The sequence below is a fragment of the Artemia franciscana genome, chromosome 11 (assembly GCF_032884065.1).
Source record: "Artemia franciscana chromosome 11, ASM3288406v1, whole genome shotgun sequence".
Classification (NCBI taxonomy): domain Eukaryota; kingdom Metazoa; phylum Arthropoda; class Branchiopoda; order Anostraca; family Artemiidae; genus Artemia; species Artemia franciscana.
Window position 1 is genome coordinate 20,386,485 of NC_088873.1, and position 25,895 is coordinate 20,412,379.

The following is a 25,895-nucleotide window of genomic DNA, read 5'->3' on the forward strand; positions in this document are numbered from 1 at the left end:
CACTTTAACTTTAAAGTTTTCCTGAAAGGGAATGCTTGGCCATGCCCGACCAAAAGTATCTAAGATCTGCTTTATGTTCCGAGAAAGAACAGGTCCAAGCTTTTTGTACGATTTTTTTTTTTTAGGCTTTAAATAAGAAAAAAAAAATGAGAAGAATTATCCGTAGTATGTAGCCTAATATTATAGCTTCATTCCTGGTATATGGTACATCAATTTTTTTTTCTTTTTTTTTTAGTGTTATTGGTAATAGAACATTTTTTTTTTATCCCAATTACCCCTGGCATCCGTTACGCCACTTTAAGAATATGGATATCTTTTGTCAAGATGAAATGAGAGAATCCTAGGTTAGGGGTATCTTTGGTCGAGACATGACACCTCCTGGAATACTAAGGTGTTGGCTTTACATTTTCATTGCTGTTTCTTCCAAAACTTGGAGGCGAGATGACATTTTTTCGTTTCCGATTACTCTGGGCTGCAAGACTGTCACAGAGACTGGCTGTCTGAGTGTCGTTGAAGTAAAAAAAAAAAAAAAAAAAAAAAAAAAAAAACGAACTAATGCAAAGGAGTGTACCAAAGTTGGCACAGAACAAGTTAGGTCTACGAACCTATATTTATCTTTTTGGCCCAAAAACCTGGGATGATTGAAGTAGTCTCTGCCTATATGTTCCACGAAGAGCCTATGAAGTCCTGATTTTTACGAGTTTACCCTACAATTTAAGAAGTAATTACGTCTCTGCAATTGTAACTTTTGTGTAAACTTTGACAAAACAAGTGTTTCCTACTTTCTAATTCATCTTGAAGAAAATATGGGATTTTGATTTTGATTGGGGCGGTACAATATAATTTGCTGAAAGAGAGAGGGAGAAAGAAATTACTTTAAAATAATAGAAAATTTATCTGGTATTCTGTCCTTTTAGGCTGTATTTTTAACTGTATGAACTAGTTCAATACTCGTCAATCAATGATTTATTTTCTTTATTCGTTTTCTAGTTCTACTTCTTTTTCCCCTTAGGAGCATGACGAAAAGGAGAAAAAAAAAGCTGCAGAACGTCAGGAAAATATAGAAGCATCTGCTGTCAGTACCCCGATTGAAGAAGAAAAAGTTGAAGCGGGCTCACAACAAGGTGACGTATCAGAAGTTGAAGTTGGTGAGCAGGCTGGCGAAGACCTTTTTGAAGATAATTTTTCTGACTTCAGTGATGATGCAGAAGACCTGCTGGGGAAGACAGAAATGAAGGATAAAGGAGTTATCTTGAGTCAAGAGACACAAGTAACTACTACGGCTGTAGACGAACCAATAGTCTCCAAGGCAATTATTGAAACAAAGGTACTGTTTTACTTAATCAATAGGAGTGAGGATGACAGCGACATTATATTTATTGAATAAGAATTCTGACACATCGACTACATTATTTGTAATTATACTTTAGAATTTCTCAGTAGAGCTCATCCAAGCTTTATTAAAATTAAACTGACAAGAACAGGTTTTAAACAGACTAAATAGTCATGTAAATATATCTCTTAAAATTCGAGATTGAGCAATAAGAGAGTTGGAAATACTGTTTGGAACCTTCAACTCTATTAACCACTGTTTTTGTTGGTAGGTGGCGAGGTCCAATTGATAAGCAAAGATTGTTGGGTATTGCTTCGCTTGCCTTTTATTTTTACATCGTCTTCGATTTTGTCGGAACTCGATTGGCTCCCACAGTTTCTTTGAATTCGGCCTTAGCCTATACTGCTGCACATACTATTTAGAACGAAATTTTCTTGTGTAGCTGCTTCAAAGCTCTGTCCAACACTGCTATACCAGTAGTAAAGGACATCCCTCAATTAGTGTAGATTATTTGATTACTCCATCTTAGGGACAATTGGAGGCGTTCAACCTTTTCCAGAATAGAAATCTCATGCCTGTCTTAGAAGTATTTAAATACCCTAACATACCGACGTTTTTGGTAAACAATTGACAGGAAGACGAGGGTTGCTAGAACACTTGTTCCTCAATTAAATGCAAACAGGAAAGTGTAATCCATACCAATAGAAAATCCTTACGAGTTTTTATTTAAACCAGGTTGAAAAGGCCTACCTTTCTGTTGAAAAGTCGGTGGTAAAAGGACAGGGGCTTTGAAGCACTGTCCTAATTGAATTCTCCAACCATATAGATTGAAAATCCTCCTGCGATTCCTCTTCGAACGAAATGCAATATGCATATCCTTCTACTATAAAGTAATTTGGGAGAGGGTAGAAGGGTTGTAGGGGCCATGGGCCCACCATTGTGCTCCAAATATATAGATTGAAAATCCTCGTGCGATTCCTGTTCGAACGAAATGCAATATGCATATTCTTCTACTATAAAGTAATCCGGGAGAGGGTAGAAGGGTTGTAGGGGCCATGGGCCCACCATGGTGCTCCAATTATATAGATTGAAAATCCTCGTGCGATTCCTGTTCGAACGAAATGCAATATGCATATTCTTCTACTATAAAGTAATTTGGGAGAGGGTAGAAGGGTTGTAGGGGCCATGGGCCCACCATGGTGCTCCAATTATATAGATTGAAAATCCTCGTGCGATTCCTGTTCGAACGAAATGCAATATGCATATTCTTCTACTATAAAGTTATCCGGGAGAGGGTAGAAGGGTTGTAGGGGCCATGGGCCCACCATGGTGCTCCAATTATATAGATTGAAAATCCTCGTGCGATTCCTGTTCGAACGAAATGCAATATGCATATTCTTCTACTATAAAGTAATTTGGGAGAGGGTAGAAGGGTTGTAGGGGCCATGGGCCCACCATGGTGCTCCAATTATATAGATTGAAAATCCTCGTGCGATTCCTGTTCGAACGAAATGCAATATGCATATTCTTCTACTATAAAGTAATTTGGGAGAGGGTAGAAGGGTTGTAGGGGCCATGGGCCCACCATGGTGCTCCAATTATATAGATTGAAAATCCTCGTGCGATTCCTGTTCGAACGAAATGCAATATGCATATTCTTCTACTATAAAGTAATCCGGGAGAGGGTAGAAGGGTTGTAGGGGCCATGGGCCCACCATGGTGCTCCAATTATGTAGATAAAAAATCCTTGCATGAGTGGCTCACACAAGGTGTGCCTCCTTTGCATAGTAAAGTTGGATCGCTTTAACCATCTTTCCTAGGATTATTGAACAGTTTTAACAAAAAAAATTGTTTATCTCTATATGTTCAAAAGCTAATTTTGTCTCAATGGGCCTACTTTCGAATATCACTAATAATGGAGAAGTAAAGGGTAGACTTCAATTTTTGCAGCAATAACTTTAAAATTTGGAAGGTATATGTAATACCATTTCTTCCCTCAGTCCCAAACGCAGAAAAAAAAACTCGCCTAAAATCACAAACATAAATAGCTTGTAAAAGCATTTTCGGACAAGCGAGAAGATTTTCTTTGTTTGCATGTTTGCATGTCTTAATTTTTCTATTTCTTACTTAAAAAAATATTTTTGTAATGTGGCCAAGTAAAGATTGCACATCTGAAGCTCTTTTAGATTTTATTCTTGCTTTAGTGCGAAACTGATGTTTGCTTCCTTGCCTACGTAGACAGAGTTTTCCCTTTGAAAGCAGAAACATAGGAAGCGAACACTTGGAAGAAAAATTTCACATGGTTCTCTCTGACATAGAATGTAAATCTACTGCAGCTTACACACTTTAGCCTTTGGCTCAGGGAAACTGTCGTTTTTGGCCCAAATCATAAGCAGCTTTCCACATTAGTAATGTTTTATCTATCAGTCCTGCATGAGGATCGTGCCTCCGGTAAAAACAGTAGAGGTTAGACCCTCACCATCCTCTTCCGATGAATTAAAATCAGTGTCACAGGGGAAAAATGGAAAAAAAAAACCAAGTGTTGATGTTGCGAAATAATGAATAAGTCGTTGGATAAGCTTATAGAAAGCGTTTTGTCATAGGTAAAGTTGTAAGTTTTTGGTACAAAACTAAAAAGTGGCTTCTGTTATTTTATCCCCCTCCGCTCCAGAAAAACATCGTATTCGCTCAAAAACTTGACATTATTATTATGGAGCATCATGGTTGAGGGATGGAGGGTGGTATTCTCTTCTGCTTTCGGTAAAACAATTGGCTGTTTCCATTTTGGCCTCGCTTTGTTTATCTTTTATTGTTCTTTTTTTCAGACAGCGTGTTTCGATGATGCACGCTCTGTAACTCCTGGCAATGAAGATGATTTGCTTGAGAGTATGGATTTTGAACAGATATCCGATGACGAGCTTGAAAGTGACATACTTCTAGAGCCATCAGTTGACCCAATGGATGTTGATTGGAAATCATTATATACTGCCAAACTAGTTCAAGAGACAAAGCCAACACCTTCTAGACAAAGATGGCAAACAGGTGCCATATTTTCTCGTATTGGAGTCGCAACACAGTTTCTGTCACGTGAGACAGTTGATAAAATCACAAAGTTAATGGGTGAAGACAAGTTATTACATCCAGTTGCATTTGAGCATATTGCATTGAAAGCAAAACAGTGTAGAAGTGAGGGGTTTGGTGGAGCTCTCTGCTCAAGAGCTGATGCGGAAATGAGATCCATTTTGTATCATAAGCCAGAGACGGAAGGAAATGAGGAAATTTTCAAAGCTGCACTTGATTTGATACGTGTTTAGTATTCACCTTATTTTGATGAGCAGTCTAATTTGCCTTGTGTAATATAGCTATTTATTATTTCTTTGTCTCATTGCTGCCGAAATTTGGCTTGAAATTGTTTCATTGCTCGTGGTTAAACCATTAGGGGAGCTTGTAACATTAATTAACAAGTTGGAGGGTCTAATAGGAAGTAGACTTGGGAAATATTGTTTTGTGTTGCATCATGTGACATTACATCTAGTGGCAAGCCTTCCCTTCAATGGGCTAAATAAAGGGAATAAATGCAAAGATTATTTAATGTAAATTGAGTCTCATGAATAACGTAGATGCGTCACTTCTTGGGGGTGGGAGTGGGAGGTGATCATCAAGAAGATGTCTGAGGAGGGTGCTGAAGAAGATCCTACTCGTACTTTTGTTTGGTAATATATTCCAATTTTTAGCACGTTGTAGCTTTTTTAGGGGGGGGAGGGGTTACGGCCATATATATTTTCTAAATGTTCTCTCCATGTTTCTGTGACTAGATATTCAGTCTGAGCTAAAGGATGAACAACGTGTAAAATTTTGAGGAAGATTTTCACGAGTGATTTTCAAGTGGTAAAGTTTTGTATGATAAGCATATTGTGTCATATTTTGTAAACAAGTGTTAACAAATAACTCACAAACTGCTTAAAGTCTACATTTAGTAAACGAGTAAGTGGAAGTAATTTCTTTAGCATAAAAGTAGAGATGGACTCCAGCAGTGGAAGAACGTTCTAGAGACTGCTTTCGAACTAAGAGCCGTGTGTCTTTGATAATAGAATAATTCCTAAAGCTCCTTAAATTGAGTCTTCATCTCCAGCAAGATTGGTTTTGGCCAAAGTCAGGATTGTTATAGAATCATACTAGCGGGAAGCCACCTGCTGTGTACAATGGTTATTTACGTGAAGAATTTGAATCCAGCCAATTTTGCAACAGGTTTTGCTGGAAGTAAAATAAGACACCACATCGAGAAAAAGGCTGTAGAAACAAAAAAAATTGGCTGTTACGGTTGACAAAACTAAAGGCATGTAAATAAAATGAGCAGCTTGGACTTTTGATTAGGTGCTTTTAGGATGGGAAAGTGTAGGAAACAGCTTTTGGCGGTTCTAGGCCTTGGCAGGGAAAGAGGCACCTGCCCCCCCCCCCAGGTTTCTGGCATCCAGCAAGGTATACCGTAGGAGTGTAAAAAATAAAAATATTTTAATGCTGGATGCTAGGAAACATTAGAATTAGGAAACACTGCTAAGAATTAGGACATTAATGGACGGTTAACTAAATAAGAAATTAATGATTAAAATATTGGGCTTGAAATATTCGAAGTCATAGTAACCGACAGCATCAGTTGTAATATTTTCTAAAATATTCATTGCCTATCTCGTTATATCTCCATACTTCCATCTAGAGGGGAAATGGGAAAGTAATGGTGTTTTATCATAATTAGAAAGTTTAGGCCGTCAAGCATATTCTCTTGAGAAAATCGACAAGGGGTCAGAAAGAACATTCATATACTCCACTTAGCGTGAATGACTGAATGAATATGATGCAACTAGCAGACAGAGCCTGTCAGACGACAGGCATAAAAGGGAGCAAAAACTGCAGCGCGTAGTCTTTTGCGGAAACCAGAGCAACACACTTTAATCCTTCCTCTAACACAAGATTTGAAGTAGCTTTAATGCTCATGTCCCCCCAGAACGAATCCTGAAAGTTTCAACTCAATCCTCCAATTTTGGAATAAAACAGGGTGGATTTACTAAATCTACTGGTAAAACTCTTCACTTTTTTATTGAAGCCGTCCTAGCCGAGTCGGTTGGTGCGCTGGATTTGGGACCCTTTGTCTGAAAGCACGCGGGTTCGAATCCCAGTGTACCCAATTGTTCAGTTTGGGACGGGAGTCAGTGGCGTGACTCTGTAAGCTTAGCCAGAGTCGACACAGCTTTAAATGGGTACCTGGAGAAATCTGGGGAAGGTAAACAGTAAGGGTGTGCGAAAGCACAGGATGGTTGGCCCCCAACCCCCCCATTGCACTTCCTGGCTGAAGGGCCAAGAAACGGAGATCAGCACCGCCGGTAGGGACTGTAAAGTCTAATGCTGTATCCTTTACCTTTTACTGACTATATGCACAATGAGACATGCTTGCTTTGGCTTAGGCTTCAGCTACTCGCTCTAAAACTCCACATAATTGTTTTCAGAGTTGAAGATTAGTGATTGGTTCGGGGTTAGAGACCAAGGCCATAATAAGAATTTTTCGGGGGGGGGGGGGTACAAAAAGCTTTAAAAACCGTATCAAGCATTTGTTTGTACGCATTTTGTTACGTTTTTACGGGTCGAATAAAAAATGTTGGGAGGAGGGGTCTAACCCCCTGGATACGGCCTTGTTACGGACCCTTACTAATAATAAAGTGGGTAGTTCTTTTTACTGAGAGGGGATCAAAATTACATCGACTAACAGGTTAATTCACAAATTATGACTGGTCAAACAGTAGTGACGGCCCTATGGTTTTGACAAGGCCCATAGCTACTACTCTTTTCTTCTTCGCCGTTAATCATTAAGAACGTGACGGCGATTCCCTCGGGATAAGACGCAAGTGTTATTATGTACATTAGGGTGTTATGAAATACTATAGGGAGTTGGTTGTTACGTAATGGGAATGTTTTTTCTTGGAGATTTCTTTGGTTGTTACTTAATAGGAGTTCGTTTACCTACATTAAAGATGGCGTAATCTTGCATGACTTGGTAGATTTATTGAGATTGACGTAAACCCTCTTGACTTGTTAAAGTCAAGTGGGGGATCCCCGCTCGTAACTGAGGACGGCGCACACGTGGGTGTTGCGTAATGGTGGCGCACACATGAGCGTTACGCAATGATGGCGCGCACGCGGGATGTTACATGATACTTCAGGGATTTTTTCATATGGGTTTTTGATTTAATGGAGTTCTTTACTTTTCTTTGAAAAACTTTTTTTGGGAAAAAGTTGGAGGTGAGCTATTAGAAGTAAATTCATGGAGGTACAGGACATGTCACATAATTCCATATTGTGTTCATTCTTTGTTGGTATTATTCAATTCTCGCCATCCAAGCAATATGTGGCTGACCCGGGCCCCCTCTGAGACATATTATCGTTCCTAAGGCATTTTCAGACATTTTCTTGGTAAGAATTATGCTTTAATTCCCTTGGTTTGTGTTTTCGCAAGCCAAACTCTCGTGATGCACCATGTCAATTCACGCCACCGTAACAATATGTGGCTGACCCGTGACATCCCTGTGATACCTATTATCATTATTAAGGAATTCTCAGATGTTTTCCTGATAAAATTATACTTCAGGTTCATTGATTCGTGCTTTCTTAAGCCATCCCTCTTTGAATTTTAGATATGACTTAAGTTTTAACATTGCTCCCTAGCTTTCCTAAAGCATTTGATCTATTGCAATATGTTTAGTCTTTAATTTTATATTTCCTTTGTGTTTAGAAAGGACATACAATTTGAGAAATTTCTTGAATGAGTCTATCATTCCTAAGGCATCATCAGATATTTTTTTAATTAAAATTTTGCTTTAAATGCATTGCTTTGCGTTTTCAAAATCCATCCCCTCGTGATTCACCTTGTTAGTTCACGCCACTGTGGCAATATATGGCAATTTGATTTGGTTTTTGCTAATTTTTTGTTTGAAGGGGTTCTTTACTTCTCTTTGAAAAACTTATTTTTTGGAAAAAGTTGGGGGTGAGCTATTAGATATGAATTCAAGGGGGCACAAGACATGTCTGGGGTAATTCCCTATTTAACCTTTTCATCTACTTAATTCCTTATTTTATTCATTCTTTGTTGGTATTATCCAATTCACGCCACCCTAGTAATATGTGGCTGACCCATGGCATCCCTGTGATACATGTTATCACTCCTAAGGCATTTTTCATACATTTTGTTGATAAAAATTATGCTTTAAATCCATGGCCGACACGTAACACCCGTGTGATACATACTTTCATTCGTAAGGCATTCTCTGAAATGTTCTTGATAAAAAATATTCTTTAAATACATTAATTCGTGTTTTCGCAAGCCACACCTCCCTGCATTTTAGATATGGCTCTTAAGTTTTAATATTGCTCCTAAGCTTCAGCGAAACATTTGATCTATTGCAATATGTTTCGTCTTTAATCTTATATTTCCTTATTGTTTAAAAAGGACATCGAATTTAGAATATTTCTGGAATGAGCCTTTGCCTTTCATTCCTAAGGCATTCTAAGACATTGTCTTGATATAAATTATGCTTAAATACCGACGAAGACCACACTGCCTTTCCATATCAAAAAAAACACACCTTAGAAACAATAGGGAAATTTTCTCAAGACAGTGGAACTCAATTCAGTGAATATTTCGGCCCTATGTCCAAGGGCCGTCTTCTTATTCCTGCAACATTTCGAAACCCAGAACAACCCCTAGAAATCAAGATCAATACATATATATCCAGGCGAACTCATAGAAATCTAGACCAAACTATAGAAATCAAGGGCAAACTCAAGACCAATACATAGAAATCATAACCAATGCATAGAAATCCAGACGAATTAAGAAAAATCAGGGTCAACAGTAGAAGTTCAGTCCAAACTAGAGACGTCCTGAATAAATCAACGATTTAATATGTACAACTTTATTACAAGCCATATAAATCAGAACCAATGCATAGAAATCCGCTCCAAACCATAAAATCAAAATTAAACTGTAGAAATCAAAGGCAATCTCTAAAAATCAAGACCAATCCGAAGAAATCAAGGGACCAATGCATAGAAATCAACCGATACATAAACTGTAGAAATGTAGAGAAACGCCATAGAAATGATAACCAGTGCGTAAGTATATAGAGACGAAGTCGCATAAATCAAAAGATCAATATGTAGAAATCAAGAAAAATCCTTAAAAGCCAAGACCAATACATAGAAATCATGACGAATACATAGAAATCATGACGAAACCATAGAAATCATGACCAAACTTTAGAAGTCGTGACTAATGCACAAAAATCCCGAACAAATCATATAAATTAAGACCAAGCTCTAGAAATGAGGGTCAACCTCTAAAAATCAAGTTCAATCCGAAGAAATAGAGGACACCATCCAAAAATCAATTCCACTGCATACGAATGATGGCCAGGTCCTAGAAATCCCGTCAGTTTCATGAAAATCAAGATCAAACTGAAGAAGTCAAAGCCAACCTCTAATAATCTTGACGAAACCGATGAAATCAGGTTGTCAATATGGAGAAATCTTGAGTAACCCAATAGAAATTATGATTGACTCATAGAAATCCGGACGAACTCACAAAGATCAAGAGATCAATATGTTGAAATCCATAACAATCCTTAGAAATTAAGACCAATACATAGAAATCAGGACCAAACCACAGAAACCAAGAAAAGAGGTCGAGGCCGAAGGCCTCGACCGAGATCCGTTGATTTTTGAATTTAACAAAAGAGGGAATAGTTGTGGGAAAAGTGGAAGAGTCATGGCCAATTGTAGTAATTTAGACTGAATACAGAAATATCCCACCGAAATCACGACCAATCCATAGAAATCTAGGGGGATTCATAGAAATCATAACCAATGCACAGAAATCCAGACAAATTCATAAAGATCAGGAGCAATCCTAGAAATCCTGACCAAACCATAGACATCAATTCAATGAAATCAAGAGATCAACATGTAAAACTCCAGAAAAATCCTTAGAAATCATGACCAGTACATAGAAATTCACTCCAAACCATATATATCAAGACTAGCCTGTAGAAATGCATAAAAACGAAGAACAAACCTTAGACATCAAGATCAACCCCCCAGAAATCAAGAGTAGAATTTTGGTAGAATTGCGAGAAATGGAAAAAAATTATGGAAATACAATTATAAATATAATATCGCAATAGAATTTTGGTGGAATTACGAGTAATGTCAATAATTTCTGGTGTTATTTTTTCTATGTCTTCATTCAAAAGACTAGTATCAGTGGCTTTGGTTAAAATTACGGTTGAATTTTGGTAGACTTGCGAGTAATGTCAATCATTTCTGGTGATAATTTGCTTATGACTTTATATAAGAGACAAGTATCAGCGGCTTTGGCTAGAATTACGGCAGATTTTCGGTAAAATTACGAGTAATGCCAATAATTTCTAGCGAAAATTTGTTTATGTCTTCATATAAGAGAGTATTAAGAGGGGCTTTAGATAGAATTACTGTAGAAATTCTTCCAAAATTTTGCATAATTCTACCTAAAGCCCCTTATACTACTCTCCTATATGAAGACATAAAAAAATTTTCGCCAGAAATTATTGACATTACTCGTAATTCTACTGTAATTTGAGCCAATGTCCCTGATAATAGTCTCTTATATGAAGACATAAACAAATTATCACCAAAAATTATTGACTTTACTCTTAATTCTTCCGTAATTCTAACAAAAGTCACTGATACTAGTCTCTTAAATGAATACATGAACAAATTAACACCAGAAATTATTGAAATTACTCGTAATTCCATCGAAATTTTACATATCGTAATTCTACCCAGTGCCCCTCATACTAATCTCTTATATGAATACATAAACAAAGTATCAGAAATTGCTCGTAAATATACCAAAATTCTACCGTAAGTCTACCCAAAGCCAGCGATGCTAGTCTCTTATATGAAGATATAAGCAAATTATCACCAGAAATTATCGAAAATACTCATTATTGTACCATAATTCTGACTAAAGCCACCGATATTAGTCTCTTGAATGAAGACATAAACAAATTATTAACATTAAGCGTAATTCTACCTTAGTTCTACCCAAAGTCACTGATACTAGTCTCTTAAATGATGACATGAACAAATTATCACCAGAAATTATTATCGTAATACTACCAAAATCCCACCAAAATTTTACTGTAATTTTACCCAAAGCTCCTGATACTACTTTCTTATATGATGACATAAGCAAATTACCACCAGAAATTATTGATATTATTCGCAATTCTAAAAAAGTCTACCGTAATTCTACTCTTAGTTTCTGGGGGTTGGTCTTTGTTTATGGTTTGGTCTGGATTTTTCTGCTTTAGTCTTTTGATTTCTGTGGTTTGGTCTGGATTTCTATGGTTTGGTCTGGATTTCGACCTACTGATCTCTTGATTTCTTTATATTAATCATAATTTTTCGAGGTTGCCCTCGATTTCTACAGTTTAGTCTTGATTTTTTATGGTTTGGAGTAGATTTTTATAGACTATTCATGATTTTTTTTAGGATTTTTCTGGATTTCTACATATTGATCTCTGGATTTCTTTGAATTGGTCTTGATGTCTAGTGTCCCTAGTTTTTATGAATTCGTCTCGATTTTTTTGTGTTGGTTAGAATTTTTATGAATTCCCCAGAATTTCTATGCATTGGTCGTGATTTCAGTGCGATTTTTCTAGATTTCTATGGACCGCCTTGATTTCTTCAGTTTAGTCTTGATTTCTATGGTTTGGTCCTCATTTTTGTATATTGGTCATGATTTCTAAGGATTGCTCTGGATTTCTACATATTGATCTCTTTATTTTCGTAAGTTCATTTGGATTTCTATGAGTAGGTCACCATTTCTATGGGGCTGCTCTAGACTTCTACGTATGGACCACTTTATTTCTTCGTTTTGGCCTTGATTTTTAGAGGCTGGCCTTGATTTCTTCAGTCTGATTTAAGTTTTGGGAAATTGACGGGCTTTCTAGGGCTTGGTCATGATTCGTATGTGTTGGTCTTGATTTTTACCTGCTGTCCTGATTTCTTTGGATTGGTCTTGATTTTTAGAGGTTTACCTTCATTTCTAGAGTTTGGTCTTAATTTTTATGATTTGGTCTGGATTTCTATTCATTTGTCAGGTTTTCTACAGTTTGGTCATGGTTTTAATGGTTTGGTCTCTATTTCTATGCATTGATTTTGATTTTTAAGGATTGTTCTTGATTTCTACATGCTGATTGCAAGTCTTGATTTTTGCAAGTTTGTCTGGTTTCTATGCACTGATTGTGATTTCTAAGGAATTTCTCTAGATTTCTACAGTTTGGTCTTGATTTTTATGAATTTGTTTGTATTTTGAGAGGATGGTCCTGATTTCTACAGTTTAGTCTTGATTTTTATGAATTCGTCTGGATTTCTATACATTGTTCATGATTTTTAAAGGTTTGCCTGAACCTCTACAGTTTAGTCTCGATTTCTATGATTGGGACTCGATTTATATGCATTAGTATTGATTTCTACAGTTTAGTTTGGATTTGTATGTATTATTCTCGATTTCTACATTTTGTCCTTGATATCTATGGTTTGGTCTTGATTTCTATGTATTGGTCTTGATTTCTAAGGATTATTCTGGATTTCTACATTTTTATCTATTGATTTTTGAGAGTTCATCGGGATTTCTATGGGGTTGCTCTAGATTTCTACCTTTTGACCTCTTGATTTCTACGGCTTGGTCTAGATTTCTACAGTTTGGTCTTGATTCCTATGGTTAGGTCTAAATTTCTTTGCATTGGTCTCTTGATTTCTATGCATTGGAAATAAGGAGAAGGGGACGTGAAGTTCCAAAGGGCATCGCAATCTAACAATGAAATGGCAAGTTCCCGTAGTTGAAATAAAAACAATGTCCAATTTGGTTTATAAACTTATTTTTGCGGGGAAAGGGTTGAATATGCCTTAGGTGTGATAATGTATGCCAGTGCCTTTGGTGTGATGGTGCACGACAGAGAGTGCCATCAGGACGGTATATTTTGCCACACTGGATTCAACTGCCACGAGTCATCAGAAGAAACTCTCTATTGGGAATTTTCTTTAAGTTTAAATGAACGATTCTACTGTAAACTAATGCTTTTGCTTGAAAATGCCTGAAAATTGTCTTATATGTGATAAAGCACGTTGGAGGGTGCCGTGTGTCAGCCATTGAGTGTCACAGTCTGGCAATTGCCTTGTACTAACACTAACAACGAATTGATATGGCCCCGCAGTTTAATTTAAAACAATGGTCAGTTTAAGTTTTTAAGCTTATTTTTGTAGAAAAAGTTGAAAATGCCTTAGGTGCGATACTGCATGCAAAAGGGTGCCATCGGGAGGGTACATTGTGCCACGCTGGAGTCAATTGCCACAAGTCATCAGAAGAAACGCTATTGGGAATTATTATTTAAGTTTAAACGAACGATTCTTGTGTAAACGGATATTTTCGCCTGAACATGCCTGAAATATTTCTTAAGTATGATAATGCATGTAAGGGGGTTCCACTGGGTGGGTGCATTATGCCACGCTGGAGTCAACTGCCATGCGTCATAAGAAATGCTATTGAGGATTATTCATTACGTTCGATTGATTCTACTGTAAACGGATATTTTGCAGGATGTGTGATAATGCACGCCAGAGGTTTCGTGTGCCATATTTTCGTGGGAAAAGGTTGAAAATGCCTTAAGTGGGATAATGTGTGCCAGAGGGAGCCATCACGGGGGTATTTTGTGTCACGCTGGCCTCAATTCCCAGGAGTCATCAGAATAAACGCTATTGGGGATTTTCCCTTAAGTTTAAATGATCGATTCTAGTGTAAACGGATATTTTTGCATGAACTTTTTTGGAAAATGCTGTAGGCGTGATAATGCGCGTAATAAAAATATACAAATATGGAAATTCATTACGTAATTTAATTCGTAAGTTACGTATATTTTTACTAGTAAAAACTTTCGTAAAAAAAGTTCTACTTGCCTTTTTAAGTAGCCGAAAATTAGAGGGCAACTAGGCTCCTCCCCCGCCCCTTTTTATCGACATCATCCGATAAAAACTGTGAAAGCCATTTAGCCAAAAAGTTAATATGCAAATTTCGTTTTAATTATTCATGTGCGGTGAGCCAAAATCAAAAAATGCATTGATTCAAAAACAATCAGAAATTAAATAAAAAACAAACAAGTTTTTTTCAACTGAAAGTAAGGAGCGACATCAAAACTTAAAACGAACAGAAATTATTCCGTATACGAAAGGAGTTGTCTCCTCCTCAACGCCCCGCTCTTTGCGCTAAACTTTTTTATTGTTTTAAAAAGTAGAGCTGTGAGAAAGAGTCAAACTTTAGCGTAACGAGCGGGGCGTTGAGGAGGAGACAACCTCTTTCATCTACAGAAAAATTTCAGTTCTTTTTAAGTTTTAAGGTCGCTCCTTACTTTCAGTTGAAAAGGAACTTGTTTGTTTTTTTAATTTAATCTAGATAAGGTTAGAAATTCTAAGAAAGATCCGGACTGGCTCGGCCTTACCTAAGTTCAAATCAGTTGGAATTCCGTTTTGGTTCGATCCAGTTCTGGACGCTAGCTAAATCCCTATTGTGAACAGGTTTGGTTCTAAATGATTCCCGAAATTAGCGCTATCTCAATCTCGGTAAAAAATAAAATCTCACCGCGAATGGGCCATAATAACAAACTTTCCAAAAATCCTTATTGATTGGTCTGACAGTAAAGAAAAAATATGGTGCCGTTACCAAAACTGGAATTTAACTTTAAAATGTACCTTTAAGCTTTTGCACTCTGTTTTTTTTTTTCTGTCGTTTTATTTAGCTTCCGTGCTCTCTGAGTCGTAGTTAATTCTATTATTAGAAACTCTTGATAAATTTAATTATCTATATCCTGTGACTGTTATACAAACGAGTGAAGACCAAAATACAAACGAGTGTTTTCTTTTGAAGCCAGTGATGGTTTAGCAACGATAATGAAACCATTACCAATTCTGTTTATTGCTCTCCTTGCACTAGTGACACAGTCATACTTGCTGCGAAACAATGTGTACTTAGATGAGCCAGCATTTCTCGTTGGCTCATCTCAGAGTGGAAACCAAGGGGCTCATCGAGCAAAAGCTCCTGAGTCAGAAAATTGCTTTGTAAGTCACAACCACCGGCTGAAGGACGCAGGTAGATATGCCAGTTGTGCCTTTAGTTGGACTATTAATTATGACTCAAACAGGATTCCCAGTGAGGTAGTAGAGGCGAAATGTGATAAAGCATGCAAGTTGTGTGGTCCCTTTCACGAGTGTACACAGATTCGAGCAAGAATGGAAGTTTGGTATAAGGACACGAAAAGTGTAATGCCGCTTGATTATGCAATTGCATGTGTCTGTGCTTTGATTGGTTTTGGAGAAAAAGCAAATCATTACCACAAGCCTGATTCACTATTGGATTACTAGAAGAAAGACTTTATTATCGTTATTACTTAAACAATCACATTTTTAAATAAATTTACATGTATTTATTATTTGACATGTATGTATTATTTTATATATTTATTGTTTGGTGAAATTATTCTTTAAACAGTAACACTAAAATTATTCTTTCTTGAGCAACAAGAAAACAAATCAGTAGGATAATGCATAGTTGTAACTAATAATGAAGTGCCTCAAATTACTCAAGTAATCCAAGAAAAGACAGATCATCACTTTCAAGGGTATGCTACTCTCCTGTCACTGAAAAAAATTTTTCAGTTTTGCTCATATTACGTTCAACTAAAAGTTTCGTTTATCCTTCCCGGTTACTCATGGAAAATATAAGTAAAATGCAACAGACTTAAGAAATTTAACAAAATACAATAAGTAAAATATAACAGAACATATATTTTATATATATATATATATATATATATATATATATATATATATATATATATATATATATATATATATATATATATATATATATATTGCTTAAACTGTGCTTACTACTATTTGCTGACGACATCGTATTACTGGCTGAAACAAAGGAGAAACTGCAACAATTATTAGAGATTACGGAGGTTTATTTGGAAGAGAAGAAGTTAATCCTGAACACATCGAAGTCAGTGGTGATGGGATTTGGTCGTAAAGCCATGGAAAGTGAAGATGTGAATTTTTTCTTTAAAGATGAAACTATACCAGTGAATAATGAATTTGTTTATCTTGGGGCAAAGTTTACTAGTAATGGGAAATTCAGTGGGCATCTGGATCTAGCGAATGCAAGGGGGAGGTATTTTAGCGGTGAAATAGCGACGAATAGACGGGTGAGAGACATTAGAGTACATAAAAGGATTTGGACAAGTAAGATAGTACCGGCGATGCATTATGGAGCAGAGATCTGGGGCTATCGGAAAGGTCCAAAACTTGAGGTGGTTTATGATGAGATATTATAAGAGGATGTTAGGACTATGGGATTCGTTTAGTAATTTGGTAATCCAGGGGGATTTAGGGCTAGTATCGCTGCGATCTATGAGGCTAGTGACCATGGTGAGATATTGGGTTAGGATACTGGGTATGCAGAGATTTACGGTAGCAAAGGCAGCATACTTAGAGGCGTTGAGACAGAATAGCAAAACAGGGTGGCCGGCGGAGATTAAGGATATCTTAGATAAGTGTGGATTAGGGGAATGGTGGAATGAAGGAAAGGGGATTATGGATATGGAGGAAATAGTAATAAGGGAGGTACAAGAGAGGTTGAAGAACCAAAAAATACAGATATGGTGGGCAAGTCTGGATCGCTCAGGGTCGCTAAAATTGTATAGACAGATAAAGGGTAGTTGGGGGAAGGAGGTATTTTCGAAGGCTGGGTTAAGTAGAGAGGATTTGAAGGCTGATTTGGATGGGAGGGGAAAAGGATTTTTGATTGGGGAGAAAAGAAAGTATCAAGGGAGAAAAGGGGAGAAGGTAGAATCTATTGCTTGTCCTATGTGTGGATCTCAGGATGAAAGTTTAATACATTTTTTGTGCGAATTGAATGAGTGGAGGCGAGAGATGTATGGTAAGGAAAAATTGAATGAGATATGGATGGTAGATAGAATGAAAAAGACAAATTTCCTGAGTATTAAAAGGATGGCAAGATTTGTAAGGATTGCAGCGGCACATCGGGAGTGTTTTCTTTAAATAGTATTAATTTAATTTATTTGTTGTTTGTTTTTTGTTATGTAAATTTCCTATGGCCCACGGGCTTTTTCTGGAACAAATTATTATTATATATATATATATATATATATATATATATATATATATATATATATATATATATATATATATATATATATATATATATATATATATATATATATATATATATATATATATATATATATATATATATATATATATATATATATCTATATATACATTGCTGACATAGATATTGTAGAGGACCTAGGATTAAAATTTGGAAGTCATCCAAAAAAATTTCGAAACGTCGATTTTGTTTTAAAACTGAAAAAGCTCCTTGTCTCAGTTTTACAATGTATAAAAAAAGACATGCGCTATTATTGAGGATAATAAAAAATTTATACCAGTTCTTATATAGCTGGGGCTTTTCACACTCTATAGCTGAAGTTGAGCCAAGAGATATCATTTCAGAGATTCCCAGACAGGGAGGGAAACCAAGGTAAGTAGTGTTGTCTATTATTTGTCTTAGGTTTATTGTTATTTTTGAAAGCAGCCCGCCCTTTTTCCTTTGCAGCTCCCCTGCAAGTCGTTGAAAACGAGAGGACCACGCATAAGAGAGGTTTCTCTGTTCCAGGTTGATGGAAAAAGGGTTAAGAGCCAAGAATTTTGATAGGGGGTTAAGCCTGCAAAAGACCAGTAATTGAACCTTTTAAACACTCTTTAAAGAAATTTAAAAAAAACAAGTTTTTTCAACTGAGAGTAAGGAGCAATTTTAAAACTTAAAACGAACAGAAATTATTACGTATATGAGGGGGGGGGGGGTTGCCCCCTCCTCAATACCTCACTCTTCACTCTAGAGCTTTTAGCATTTAAAAAAAATACTTATTGTTCTAATTAAACGACCCTTGTGTTTCAGAACCCATTTTTAAAGAATTGGGACGAAATTTAAACATTAGCGTAAAGAGCAATATGTTGAGGAGGGGGCAACCTCCCTCATATAAGTAATAATTTCTGTTCATTTTAAGTTTTAGTGTTGCTCCTTACTTTTAGTTGAAAACTTTATTTTATTTACCTCCACGGAAACATCTTCTGAACAATTAAATCCTGATGAAACTTTACCCCGGACAGCTACCCTTAAAACCTCTACGCATAAAATTGAGTAGATAAGGAAAAAGCCAGACATATTCGTCCTCCCCACACCAACTGAAAAAATGTTTACATACTTTCCAATAACACATACTATATTTAGACGAAGAACCAATTTTATAACTTAAAGACCTTTTCCCAGGGGTTGTGGGATCATGTTATCTCCAAAGACAAAGTTATTAGACTTTTCAATGATGCTGAACAAAATAGCAATCTCAGAAATTCGATCTGACGATTTTGGGAAAAACGTGGCGTGGGAGGGGGCCTAGTTGCCCTCTAATTTTTGGGGTTACTTAAAAAGGCCACTATTACTTTTGATTTTCGTTAAAATGAGCCCTCTCTCCATGTTCTAGGCCCACTGGGTCAATATGATCAGCCCTGAACAAATAAACACGCATCCGTAATCTTTCTTCTGGCAAAAAATGTAAAATTCTAATTTTTGCAGATAGAAGCTTAAAACCTAAACAATAGGGTTCTACGCTGAATCTGATGTTGTTCAGGTCTTGGGTAAAGAATTCAGACAGTGACCTCCGGCTAGAGAAATTTTGATTCAAATTTAGTAGCACTATTTTTTCAGCAAATCCTTTTTCGTTTCTTTCCTCTCTTAATTAGTATAAATAAAAATTCCAACCCAAATTAAGGACGGAATACAGTAAAGTGCTAAGGATAGCACAGTACAAAATAATTCCCTTCCTATTCTCACAGTGTTTACGCAACACTTTAATGCCTCTTGGGTTCAGCTAAATGTAATTTGAGAAATCAGTTGCATACAAACCCGTTAACCAAGAAATCTTAGCAAGATCAAGGTTAGTTGAGTTGAGCTAACTCATAGTCGGCCAATCAGAAGATGCTGCAGAAAAGACTGATTGGCTAGCAATTTCAAAATACAATAGGCAGCTAAAACGCTGTCTGGTTTTTGCATTTAAATAAACAGAGCCTAACCACTGGCACTGAGGTTTGGGATTATTGAAACCACTTATTGCAAAATCTTGTAAGTTGTAAGGCAAGAAGAGTTTGAAATACCAAAGACACTACTTCCATCACGAATGAAAACTAAGTAACTATGAATATCATGGAAAAGGCGCAAATTTTATTTAGAACTTAATTCATTAAACACAAGATAAAAGAAAAGAAATCACGATTGAAAGGATGCCTTTACTTGTCTTCCACCAAAATATCTCCCATTGAGGTCGACAACAGCTGAAATGATATAGAAATGGCTAAACGAAAAAGGCCGAAAAGAAAATATACGGGTATAGTATAGAACATAACAAGTGCACTTTTAAGTTGGATCGAGTTAAATCCTATAACGAATTGACACCATCGTGCCACAGTTACACAAAAGTCAGAATGTAGAGATATAATAAAAACACAATTTCATAGAAAACTCTTAAATATCATGCTTAATTTCGAAACCTCCAAAATTCCTCCAAATACGCACAAAAATAAATTAGCTTTCAGACAAAAGATACTAACTTTTTAGAAAGTTGGCAAATAGAAGAATAAATTTTTTTTTAGTAATTTGACTGGACTTAACAACGCTTACCGAAATTTAACAAAATTTGTTTAGTTTCCAGTTTTACAATTGTGACAAAAAGGCCAAAGAGAGAAGCCAAACAAAACCGAACTAACTTCGCATAGAAGCCAGTAACTGGTAAGCAATTCAAGGCTAAAAACATCTTCAGGGACGATAGTCACAGTTATCAGACTTTTTTTGCAAAATAAAATAAGCAATTTTATTAAAGAGAACAAACAATTTTAGTAAAATAAAACAAGCAATTTTAGTTCTAAGGAAGCTGAGTATTTTCTGAACGCCGAAGTAGGTTTTCAGTTTGGAATACCTACCACTTGGCATAATATTTTTCAGAAGTGAGTGAATTTAATCATAAACTTTTTAATGCTTGTAACCAAAAAATATTTCGAATTGATTGGGTGATCTTGCAATAACTTTTAGAGCTGGAATAAGGGATCTGAATAAACGTAAAAGCTAAGAGCCGACAGCTACTTTCCCAAAGATCTTAGAAAACCTATCTAACTTTTTCCGTTTTGTGTCGGAGATAGATATGTTTAATTTTAATTAAAATTATTTCATTAGAAAATGTGAATTTTTTTTCGGTTAAAAAAAGCAGATTTTTTTTCAAGTTTGAAAAGAGCAGTACCTAAGAACGCTCTACTATGCCCGATAGGAAAACACTAAAAATTAGTTCAAGGGATATATCATTTAGGCAATTTAGCCGCTTTGTAAGTTCCCAGTAGTAGCACCCGCTTTGATTGAAAACCATGCAAACACAGGACACACAAAATTTCATTGTCTTTTCAATCAAATTTCATATTCAAACCTAAGATCCTCAATAACTCTCGATCATGGAAAGTCTCCTAGGAGGATTCGCTAATGGGCCCTTTGTCTTTAAGACGGTTAGCCGACGTTGAGGCTCGTAAAATGATTTAAAAGTAGCCATGGTGAGGTGCTTCCAAATGTATAATGACACCTCGACCCCGATTACTAAAAATGAGATAAAAATTGCAAGACATTTTAATTATTAGAACAGAAGGTTAAATCAATTGATATATTACAAGACTATTATTTCACAAGTAAAGCGCCACTCTAAAAAGTACTGAAAGAATTAATTTCATCACAATCGTCATATAGAGCAATTATGCATATTTGCTGTCGCTTTACTTGAAAAACACTTTTGAAACTCGATGCACAACTTCTTTCTTTTCCTTTTTTAACACAAATGATAAACTCGACCCATCTAACTCAGCTCTCGTTTAACCTAACCTTCCCTTAATACATCCCCCATTCTGTTCAACTCTCATTCAACTCAATCCGGGTGTAATTTAATTAAACCTGACTCAACCCCCGTCTAACGCAACCCAAATTGAATTCAACCCCTACAAAAAGTTATTTAGGATGAATGGGGGATGAGTTGGACGGTGATTGAGGATTAAACGAAAGTCAAATAGAATGGGGGTTGAGTTGAACCGAGATCAAGCTGTATTGGGGTTAAGATAGACAGGGATTAAATTAAATGGAGATTGAGTTGAATTAAAATTGAATTGAACGAGGACTGTGTTAAATGGATTGAGGTAAAACTGGGGACGAATTGTTCACACGCACACAGCATGGAATTACAAAATTTCATAATAAAAAACTAATGAAGTCTAATCTTGTACTATCCTCTTGTGTTCCTAGTCGTCTAGGTTTAGAAAGTACATCCGATGATTTGATTCTGGACGGCAACGCTAATTATTGCTTAATCCCTTTATTTACTAGATTAAAAAGACAACAATAGATTCTAATAAATTCAATGTAGTCAATAATTTAATAAAATTTAATAATAAAAAGCAGTCTGAAAATACTAATAAAAGAAATATTGTTAATGCAAAAAAGAATCCGCAGTTATCAGTAAAACTGAATGCGAATAAAAGAAAAGACGAAAAGGAGAACTCCAAAGAAGATAATACCAACAAAGCTCTGTACCTTTAATTGCAGATTCTATTCGTTTAAATTCCACGAATATACGAACTGCCTCTTCTTCTGGTACATTGCTTAACTGCACAATTGTCACATCGGTAACATCTCCATATTTACCGTTGCACTCTTCCTTCACTTCTGGTTCCAGATCCTCATCAACCTCTCCAGGACCAACCATGTTCTTTAAAAAATATTGAATTTAAGGTAAAATGGAATAAAAAGAGCAACTGAAAGTCCCATAGCAGTATAATTAGTGTTTTCAAGTATGGAGAGGAAGGTCCTAATACAAAAGCAGGTATACGACGGGAAGCATGTATGCTTCTTATTTATGTTTTTTTTTTTTTTGGGGGGGGGGGGGGTAATTGTCCAAATTCAAAAGCAGGTATACGACGGGAAGCATGTATGCTTCTTATTTATGTTTTTTTGTGGGGGGGCGAATTGTCCAAATACTAAAAGAGAAGCTATTAAGCAATGCCTCCATAAAAATTGTTTAAAAATTTCTGGAAAACATGTAGTTCGGATTCTACTATTCCTATCGTACCTGCCTCATTTAACGCTGTCAAGTCAGGTAAGGATTATATCCAAGATTAAAGGCTAAGAACCTAAGTTTGAGACTTCCACTCGATCAGATTAAATCGTACAAGCACCATCTGAAAAGTAGTCCAGTGCAATCTATGAAAGTACCTAATGCATGCAACATCTAAGTTAAACGTTTCCTGGCCTAATTGCAATATTTCCAACAAAAAGAGAGCCACACCCCATCTGAGGTTAATATTAACACGCCGAAACAGCAATAAGTACTTTTGCTGAAGCGTCACCATTATTATCATTATTTCTGTTAAGGTCGGAGGCACAAAACTGAGTTTAGGCTCCAGCACCACAAAACCATAACCCAGGCACAACCCCCCATGAGCCTTATCTGTTAGTTTAGTGTCAAAATGTCCATCATTGCATTCCCTCTAGGTACCCCACCCAAATTGAGCAGTTAACACTCGTCTCCCAAAAAAGATGGAGAGTCACCCATCAATCGCCAGCCATTAGTGGCAAACATCCCTTGATCCTCACAACCAATACTAGCAAGCGAACTTCAACGAACTTCTTGGATTGTTCCTGAAAGAATATCCTAGTGCGCCACGGTCTGCACTTCATATCTCCAGAGTGAATGACCCCGTCCCCCTTCTGGGTATGATTTTGGCAGCTATTACTGGTTCCGGCCTATCCACTCTCACTAGCATAATCTACAAAATACCCTGCCCAATGGTCAGACCTTGTTGAAGATTGCTAGTAGTTTAACGATGACTGAAATGAATTGCAGTAAACTATTGTTAGTGAATCCGACTCTCAGGGGTACCACGATAAGGTTGTCCCCACTACCCCTAAATAAAATTAATAAAGAAAAAACAATAGATATTGTCAGATAATTTTCTCTTCATCACGACATAGTAATTCATACAAAAAAAATATCAACTTACCCGCAACAGTATCGTTTTTGATGGGTTTTTCATCATTTCAGCAATGGATAGCTCCGGCTTGGGAGCAGCTGAGGGTATGACAGGAGGAGGTGGCATAATCTCCTTTTCGACAACAATTCTACCGCCTCGCCTACTAGTCTTTTCTACAACTAAAGCTGATGAAATTCCTTGTTCTTGTCTACCCAAGCCTTGTCCCTCCTAAAAAACACACATCATAACATAAACATAAAATGTTTGCTTCTAGAAACAACTAGACGTCCATCGTATTTTCGGCTGGAAGCTAGTAGGAAAAACTCTAACCCCTTTAGATGGAATCAACCTGGCTTTACTGTATTTTTGTTTCAGAATATGACCATAAAGTTAAGTATATAAAAAACAATATCATCATGTAACTGAAAACTAAGCCAAAGATTTTAGTCTTACATAAGATTTGCATTAAGCTTTTTAAGATTTACAATAAGATTTAAGATTTTACATAAGATTATGTATAGTGATGCGGCCAGAAAGAGAATTTGGGATACCCCTCAAATATGTGTAAGCAGTTTAAGTACTTTATGATCACTAAGCATTATGTAATGGATTCATAAGGACATTATCTATGCCCCCTCCCAAACAAACAGAAAAAACAAGCTAAAAAAGCCAAGAAAAAATAGGGGAGGGGGGGGGTGTAAATGCAAAGCAATACAACATTACCCACTATTTTTCAGTTTTCCATTAGGAGAGACTTTGAGTCTCTTTATTTCTGAATTATGTTAAAAGGGTTTCTTTTAATTTTAGCAACGACGAAATTTACACCTGCAGCAATTACTTGTTTAATTACTAGGAAAAGTACACGAGTCTTACGAATTGCTTAATATACTTCATATTTTGTGTTTTAGGCAATGAAAAAAAGGAATGTTTGGATAGCTAACTGTGAAAATGAAATACAATAAAAAGCAATATACTATTGTTATAAATTTGCTGAGGTCAGCCGAGAGACTTTATTGAATTGTATTTACTTAAAATGATGTGAATTAGCTACTAAATATTTCATGAGGGCTGGGTTTTTTCCTTGAATGAGGGTGGATTTAAATTTCCGTAGTAGTCTTAAAGTATTAAAAATGAAGAGAAAGAAGGCAAAAAAAGCAAAATACTTAAACAAAAACATTTCAACAAGTTTAACCCCAAAAATCACTCAGATAAGCATTGGACTTAGTCACTCTTGGATTCAGTTCTTACAATTTTAATAATATAATGATTATCGTCATTATATTTAGAATAATTTCTAGCTCTTTTTTTTACCATAGTCTGAAATATGCCAAATATTTTCGAAGAGAAAACTATTCTATCCACCCACCATGCACTAGCAAAGTGCTCTCTTTTAGTTAAACATGGACAGTGTGTTTTTACAACAAAAAACTTCTTATGCAACTAATTCACAAGAATAAAAGTGTCGAATCACTAATTATAGCAAACATAAATTAAAACAAATAAACGAACAATGAGCCTGCCATAAGCAAACCTAACTGGCAAAGTGCTTTTTTTAATTTTTCAAGTTTTTAGCAACAAAGCAATTCATTGACTTTTATATTTGTATAAACATAGGGATATTCCCTAAGATTAAGGACTGGTAAAAAATAACAGTATCCATCTTTTTGCCATTAAAGACGAAAGAATATTGAGAAGAAGCTAATTTGACAAAGTTTGTTCTAAATTGTATTTATGAGCCTTTCAAAATCCGAGAATTTAAGTTAAAACAAAACAATTCTAGACACTTTCCATCAGGTGACTAAAACGTTGAAATATGGCAATGAATCATCTTTTTGATTTTCCTCCACTGATTTATATGTACATGATCGCATTAATATTCGAACGGTTCAAATAAACATCAAGAGTCATTTGTCCCGGGATGAGCTTCTAAAAAAAAAAAAAAAACCGCCATCAAATGTCAACTTTTTACGCAACTGTTTCATTAAAAAATTTCTGCTCCTCTTTGAGTTTAATTCAACAAATTTCTTAAAGGCCAGAAATTTCCTTTGTCAATCTTTTATTTTGGTGAAAAACAATTTGCTTAATAAACAATAAGGTCGTCGGCTTTCATTTACGAAAATTTAGTGGGGAAAAGGGGGGTGGGGTGCAAGCAAAATGTATTTTTCAATATCTAGAGGGGAGGGGCAAATCTGCCGTTATTTTTCAATGAAAATACTAAAAAAAGGCCTTTTCAATAAAAAAAAATACCCCCAACAAAGGTACTTTTCAAAATCTAGGGCGGGAACAATAT

General features: G+C 36.1%; 2 protein-coding genes across 8 annotated transcripts in view; one reads left to right on the forward strand and one right to left on the reverse strand.

Annotated features, from left to right (window-relative positions):
• The window catches only part of LOC136032945 (pre-mRNA-splicing factor CWC22 homolog), a 28,100-nt gene extending 22,808 nt beyond the window's left edge, over positions 1–5,292 (forward strand). For all 4 annotated transcript variants that reach the window (XM_065713421.1, XM_065713423.1, XM_065713424.1 and 1 more), the window contains 2 exons: positions 1,013–1,327; positions 4,159–5,292. In XM_065713421.1, coding sequence (XP_065569493.1) covers positions 1,013–1,327; positions 4,159–4,647 — 804 coding nt within the window. In that variant the 3' untranslated portion in view covers positions 4,648–5,292. The remainder of the gene's footprint in view (positions 1–1,012; positions 1,328–4,158) is intronic.
• Positions 5,293–19,755: 14,463 nt separating this feature from the next.
• LOC136032947 (splicing factor 45-like) overlaps positions 19,756–25,895 on the reverse strand; it is a 40,901-nt gene continuing 34,761 nt past the window's right edge. For all 4 annotated transcript variants that reach the window (XM_065713427.1, XM_065713429.1, XM_065713425.1 and 1 more), the window contains exons 7-9: positions 23,636–23,833; positions 22,170–22,344; positions 19,756–19,885 (exon numbers count right to left, since the gene is read on the reverse strand). In XM_065713427.1, the coding sequence (XP_065569499.1) occupies positions 19,821–19,885; positions 22,170–22,344; positions 23,636–23,833 (438 nt within the window). In that variant the 3' untranslated portion in view covers positions 19,756–19,820. The remainder of the gene's footprint in view (positions 19,886–22,169; positions 22,345–23,635; positions 23,834–25,895) is intronic.